The 6,381-nt window shown below is 55.7% G+C and overlaps 1 protein-coding gene across 1 annotated transcript in view; it reads left to right on the forward strand.

Moving 5' to 3' along the window:
- OTOG (otogelin) overlaps positions 1–6,381 on the forward strand; it is a 93,270-nt gene that overhangs the window by 86,399 nt on the left and 490 nt on the right. The window contains exons 51-56 of the mRNA XM_007458796.1: positions 1,031–1,106; positions 1,230–1,408; positions 2,184–2,288; positions 2,472–2,591; positions 3,899–3,944; positions 6,276–6,355. Coding sequence (XP_007458858.1) covers positions 1,031–1,106; positions 1,230–1,408; positions 2,184–2,288; positions 2,472–2,591; positions 3,899–3,944; positions 6,276–6,355 — 606 coding nt within the window. The remainder of the gene's footprint in view (positions 1–1,030; positions 1,107–1,229; positions 1,409–2,183; positions 2,289–2,471; positions 2,592–3,898; positions 3,945–6,275; positions 6,356–6,381) is intronic.

A 6,381-nucleotide genomic window follows, 5' to 3' on the forward strand; every position in this document is an offset into this window, starting at 1 on the left:
TCTTTCCCTTCTCTTGGAGACCCTGTTCCTTTAATCTAGTACAATGAGCCTTGAATTGCAAGTCAGCATTCTCATCCCAAGCTCTGCTGTCTGGGCACAGTGCCCTCGCTTGTGAAGTGGGCCTGATCATGCTTCAGAGTTGTGGTGAGGATTAAGTACGACGATGACGCTGGTGATGATGCTGGTGGGGATGGTGCGGGTGGTGGGGATGGTGGGAATGATGATGATGGTGATGATGTAATGGTGATGGCAGGGATGATGGTGATGGTGGTACTCGTGACGGTAGCTAATGTTTACCTAGAGCTAACTATATGCCAGGAACTTTCCTAGGCCTTTTATGTCTATTATCATATTAATTCTCACGACAGCCCAATGAGATTGCGTCTATGATTATCTCAATTATACAAACAAGAAAACTAAGGTTAAGGTCATGTAGCTAGTAAATCACAGAGCCAGGATTGCAACCAGGATATCTGACTCCAGAGAACATGCCCTTAACCACCAGGCTGCATGGCCACTGAGGGAAGTGAAAATACTTTAAGAAATGGAAAGTTATGCTTAAAGTTATGTTTTCTACATGATTTTTGGGCTTATAAGTATTCCCTCTTTCCCACCTAGCCCACATTTTCTCTCATTTTGTCCCCCATCCCATCCTCTTCTCCTTGTAACTGGTGAGAAGGAAGGGAAGCCTATGAGCCAGGCAGGGCCAGCAGCCATGCAGGGGGCCCTCGCTGATGTGGCCAGTGGGTGCTCAGAATGACAGGGGAGTCCTGAGGCCCGGGAGAGGACACGGGAGCACTGCCCAGTGGGGAGGCTCGTGAGCCACATGGGCATCCTCGAGGGAGGGTGACTGAGCTCACAGGGTGCCAAGGGCCCCCCCTGGCTAACAGGCCTGCCAGCCCCTCCCCGCCGCCGACTCCCACCCACTGCAAGGAGATGACTGACAAGAGAGGGTCCCAGGTGGCAGGCTGCTCCCAACAGTGGGGCTGGGTCTCCTCACCTGGGGTGCTAACGGCCTCTGCCCACCCAGTGGGAGATGTCCCAGCTGGACGAGGCGTTCATGCACAGCGCGGAGAACGTGTGTGGCTGCACCAAATACGAGTGCGGTGAGTGGGGAGGGGGAGCCGGGGAGGTCGGGCAAGCTGAGTGAGCCAGGGGTGGGCCAACCCGCCTGGGGCCAGTGTGGGCTGGGCTCTCGGTGACTGTCGCCCCCCTGCTTGCCCATCCAGTGAAGGCCCCCGTGTGTCTGAGCCGCGAGCTGGGGGTGATGCAGCTGGGCCAGACGGTGGTGGAGGTCTCGGCAGAAGGCGTGTGCCACACATCCCGCTGCACTGCCATGCTCGACCCTCTTACCGGCTTCTACCAGATCAATACCACCTCCGTGCTGTGTGACGTCCACTGCGAGGCGGTAGGGGGCAGCGGCGCAGGACGGGCTGTGGGGGGCCAGGGGGAGTTGGCCTGCAGACCCTTGGTGCTCTGGGAATCAGAGGGGCCCTTCAAGCTCCACCAAGCTCTTTGGATGAGTCTAGAGAGTGGGCATTGGGGGGACCTCTGAGACCTCCGTGGAAAGTGCTGAGGCCAGGAGGGGAACAGCAAGAGTGAAGGCCTGGCAAGGGTGAGCATTTGACAGAGAAAACTCACATTTATTAAGCACCTACTTATGCCTGGCACGGTCCCTATCCTCTTGGTTTGTATTGCTACCGTTTGCTGAGTGCTTCTGTTGATACGTGCCCCGTACTTAGGACAGTGACTGGCTTCTATTAAGGGCTAAATAAGTATGAGTTGAATAAAAGGGATTGGAATTATTCCCATTTTTCAGATGAGAAAACTGAGGTTTAGGGAAGTCCAGCCATTTGTCAAAATTGCCACAGGAACTGGGACTCAAACTAAAGTCTATCTGGAATCAAAACTGCCATCCTTAATTACCAGCAAGGCCATCTCTTTGTCCACTGGGGTTGGGTTTAGGACCTGCTGTCTACCCTTATATCTACCCTGAGGCTCAGGGTAGATATAAGGCTGACCTTCCTGCCTGAGATACAAGGAGGCTGGGAATTTCCTTTCTGAGCATCTACAGGGGGCCTTTCTCTGGGTTCTGGGCTCAGGGACAAGCAGACAGTGGGAGAGGCAGGAGGGTGGAGGTGGGTATGTGGCTGAGGCCCATGACGACTCTCCCTGTCCTGCAGAACCAGGAGTACGAGCACCCGAGGGACCTGGCGGCCTGCTGCGGCTCCTGCAGGAACGTGTCCTGCCTCTTCACTTTCCCCAATGGCACCACCTCCCTGTTCTTGGTATGCAGCCCCTTAACTGTGCATCCCAGGAGGGGACACCTAGGACCAGGGCCCAGGGCTGGGAACAGATGGGGTCCTGGGCAGTGCCAGGTCCTGGGCTGCACCTGTCTTCGGAGCTGTGCCCTATCAGTTCACTAGGGCCATCGGCCACAGGTCCCCATTGGCTACCTCTGTGCCCTCTAGCCCGGGGCATCCTGGATCGCAGACTGCACCCGCCACCACTGCAGCAGCACACCCCTGGGTGCCGTGCTCGTCCGCTCGCCCATCAGCTGCCCACCACTCAACGAGACCGAGTGTGCCAAGGTCAGTGCTGGCCGCCTCCCATGCAGCATGGCCTAAAGCCCGGCGCAGCAGCTGTCTTAGTGGTGGCGGTGGGTAGGGGCAGGGGTGTCTTGTGGTGTGGGGGGCTGTGGAAGGAGGACTCCCCTGGAGCCTGGACCTGCCCTGCCACCCCAACTCCACATCTTTCTGTGTATCTTTGCTCTGACCACATCGCACCACATCCTCACGCATCACACCACATCCTCACACATCACAGGGCCATGCCCAGATGCACGCAAACATACACTGTCGCATGTTCTAGGCACACTCACATACACACCAACACAGGCAGTCAGCCGCTCACAGGCACCACACAACTCCACAGGGACGTTAACACCTCGGCAAGCCAGTACACATACCACGCACTGTCACACACCAAGGCACGCTTGCACGCACATACCACGCAGACGCACAGTTCAGTCCTGCGATGGGCTAACAGGGGTCCAGCACGAGCATGGACAGCTGTCACTATGGGCACACCTCAAGGAAAATGATTTCCTGGAGGGTTTGGGGTTATTGTTGAATTATTAGAGTTCTTGACTTTAATATTGGGCATTTAAAGATTTCTGGTCTCACTTAGAAAACAATTACACACATCCAAGCATTCTCTTCACGCAGACACACACATGCAAAATCACACATGTACACACATGTATGTGCTCACAAAACCACACACATATACTTAGACCCACGCTCACACACGCATACACACACACACACACACACATACACACTTATTTACAAAGAACTGTCACATCCATCGTTTTATCCATTTCACAGTAGAGGAGGAGGGCTATCAGGAATCATTGCCCCATTTTAGAGATGGGAAAACTAAGTCCAGAGCAAAGGGGTAGCTTATCCAGGGCTGAGATAGAGCCCAGGCCACTGACCCAAGTGGGTCAGTCCCTAACCCCTTCCCTCCCTGACCCTCTGTGCAGAAAACACTAAGGTGGACGACAGTACTGGGTGGGGTGGTGGTGCATAAGGAGAGCTGCCACTGGAAAAACAGGAGGCCCTGGCACCCTGCACCATCTTTACCCAGCCTCCAGCCTCAGTGCCAGTGTCCCAACCAATTGCGTTAGCCCCTGTGGCTCTCAATGGCCAGCTCAGAGGCCCCTTCCCCCTCTGGCCAGGGCCTGATGGACAATGGGGCCTGGAACTCCTGACCTGGAGCATCATGGGAGGAAAGGAGTCTAGACTCTAGCAGTCTTTTTGCCTCTTCTTGCTGGGATTCTTGGCTCCTGGCCTAGTATGTGGCCTCCTACCCACCTCTCGTCCTCTCTCTCTAGGCTGGGGGCTCGGTGGTACCTTCCTTGGAAGGATGCTGCAGGACATGTGAGTGAGCATGGTGGAGGCCAGGGGTGAGGGGCTCTGGTGGGGGGGACAAGGTGTCATGTTGGGGCTCAGAGGGCCAGCTTCCTGGCCTGGCGCCTCCAGTGGTGGCTCTTCAGGGGTGAGTAGTTGAAGGGATAACACCCCTGCCATGGGGCTCATGGCACAGGCACAGATCTGCAGGTGGGCAGGGGCCATGCTCACATCCCTATCCCAACAAAAGGCCTCTGCTCCTGTTGGAGACGGGACATTGGGATGTTGGGTCCAGGAGGTCAGTAACTGACCAGCTGCTCTGCCACCTCCCGCCGTGGCCTGCCATGAGCTCCAGCCGAGATGCCCCCCACATGAATTCTCCCTGTGGTCAGGAGCCTTGTCATGGAGGTGCCTTCAGGCCCATGGGCTCCCAGACTGAGTCTGAGTGAGAGCTCAGTGCGTCTGTCCTCACCCCTGGCCACTGGAACTTGCAGCCCCAACTGCATGTGCATGCATGTTCCAATCAGCCTTAGGACCTTTGCCCACGTGCCTCCCATCCCCCAGGGCCCTCAACCTTTCCTTGGAGAATTTTGGACCCTGTTATGTCCACTTCACATATTCCAAGGAAACTGGGCTCAGTGCCTCATTGGCTGATCTCTGACCCACAACTCAGTGTTCCCTGAATGTCCCGTGTGCTCCCTGTGACCCGTGTCCCTCTCCCCAGGTTCCCCGGGGACCCTGTTTCCCGTGGTCCCCGTTAGCCCCGCCTCTCCTCCACGGGTTAGTGTCCACTGCCACCCAGGTACTCCTCTCGGAAGCCCGCGGGACTGGAGGCGTGTAGCCGCGTTGCTGTTTCTGCCAATGTCCCTTCTGCTAGGTGGCCCTGAGCTCTGGGGGTGGGGGAGGGGAGTGTGGTGCCCCTGCTCCTTGCCTCTGGCAAAGGCCGTAGGGCCAGCAGTGCATGCTGGGTAGCACGCTGCACCCCTGGGCTTGCATGGGAATGCTTCAGCAGTGCCCGCTCTCTTGGTGCCCAATGCCCACCAATGCCCAGTGCAACCACTGCTTTGCTACTGCTGGTTACTCAGCTGGTCTCAGTCCAGGACCCTGAGGCCATGGCCAGGACAGTTCTCAGTTCTCCTGTCTCCTGGGAGCAGAGAGGGAGGAAAAAGTGAACTTAGCTCTGGCCAGGAGACCTCCAGCCGGTGTGGTCAGAAACCTACTTGGTGAAACCCAGAGGCCAGAAGAGGGGATTCCGCCCCATTTCCCACAGGCACCCTGGTGTCACAGAGGGAGTCTATGCATCTCGCAAATATTTATTTAGCACCAATACGTCAGGCTCTGTTCTAGGCACTGTAGACACAGCATAAATGACACAGCCCCATAGAGCTGACATTCTAGTTGGATAGACAGAATAGCAAGTGAAATTACAATAAGATGGATGCATCTGGTTTTATGAGCACTGAAATTTATGCAGTTGGTGGTGGTGGGGGGGGGCTTCATTAAGAAAAAGAACACAAACTTACAAATCCATACCGAGGTATGAAAGTGAAGATTTATTTAGAACGAGAGAACTCACAACAAACTGTGGAAGGAGGCTGTGCAAAGGAAGACCCTAAAGCTTACATGTCAAGAGCATCATTACAAGAGTGCCTCTCAGGAAGGTGACAGTGCCCTGGATAGAAATAGGGAAGGGAGGGGTCAGGGAGGGAAGCTGGGTGGAGGGAGGATGTTGTAGTTTCAAGAAGATCAGGAAAGGCCTTGGTTAGGCAATACTTGAGCAGGTGAGGGTGTAAATGAGCCATGTGATTGGTTGTCTTTGGGAGGCGTGGTCCAGGCAGAAGAAACTGCATGCTTATCAATTTCCATCTCTGTAACAGCTGTGTGAGGTGGGTGACTCCCGGCCCTGTCCTGTTTGATAGCTGTGGAAACCGAGTGATCCTGCTATGTGCAAGCATCGTGCTAGGGACTGGGGTTTCCATTCACTCAGGCAATTGCGGGATCTTAATGCTTGAACTGAAGCTCAGAGAGGGGAGAGGATACATCCAGGGTTGCCAGTGCATTAGAGACAGGCTTTGGGGCTGGGGTGGGCAGGCAGCTTGCCTTGTCCCCAAATCCTCGTCTTCCCTAGCCCAGAGTCCCCAGGCCATCCCTGGCATCCTTCCCTGTCTCACCCATCTCCCCTGCCTTGTCACCTCCACCTCCTTCCAGGGCACTGAGCTAAAAGGGAGGGGCTCTAATGCATGGGCACTAACTCTGGTAGGGGGACCCTCCAGCATGACACTAACTGCCCCAGTCTGGCCCAGCCTGCTGCCCCAGGAGCACTACTCAGCCGCAGCTGCCTCACCCACCCTGTCTCCCCAGGTAAAGAGGATGGACGCTCTTGCAAGAAGGTGACTATCCGCATGACCATCCGCAAGAATGAATGCAGGAGCAACACCCCTGTGCGTGGCCCCAGCAAGGCGGTGGG

The sequence above is a fragment of the Lipotes vexillifer genome, unplaced genomic scaffold (assembly GCF_000442215.2).
Source record: "Lipotes vexillifer unplaced genomic scaffold, Lipotes_vexillifer_v1.1 scaffold892, whole genome shotgun sequence".
Classification (NCBI taxonomy): Eukaryota; Metazoa; Chordata; class Mammalia; order Artiodactyla; family Lipotidae; genus Lipotes; species Lipotes vexillifer.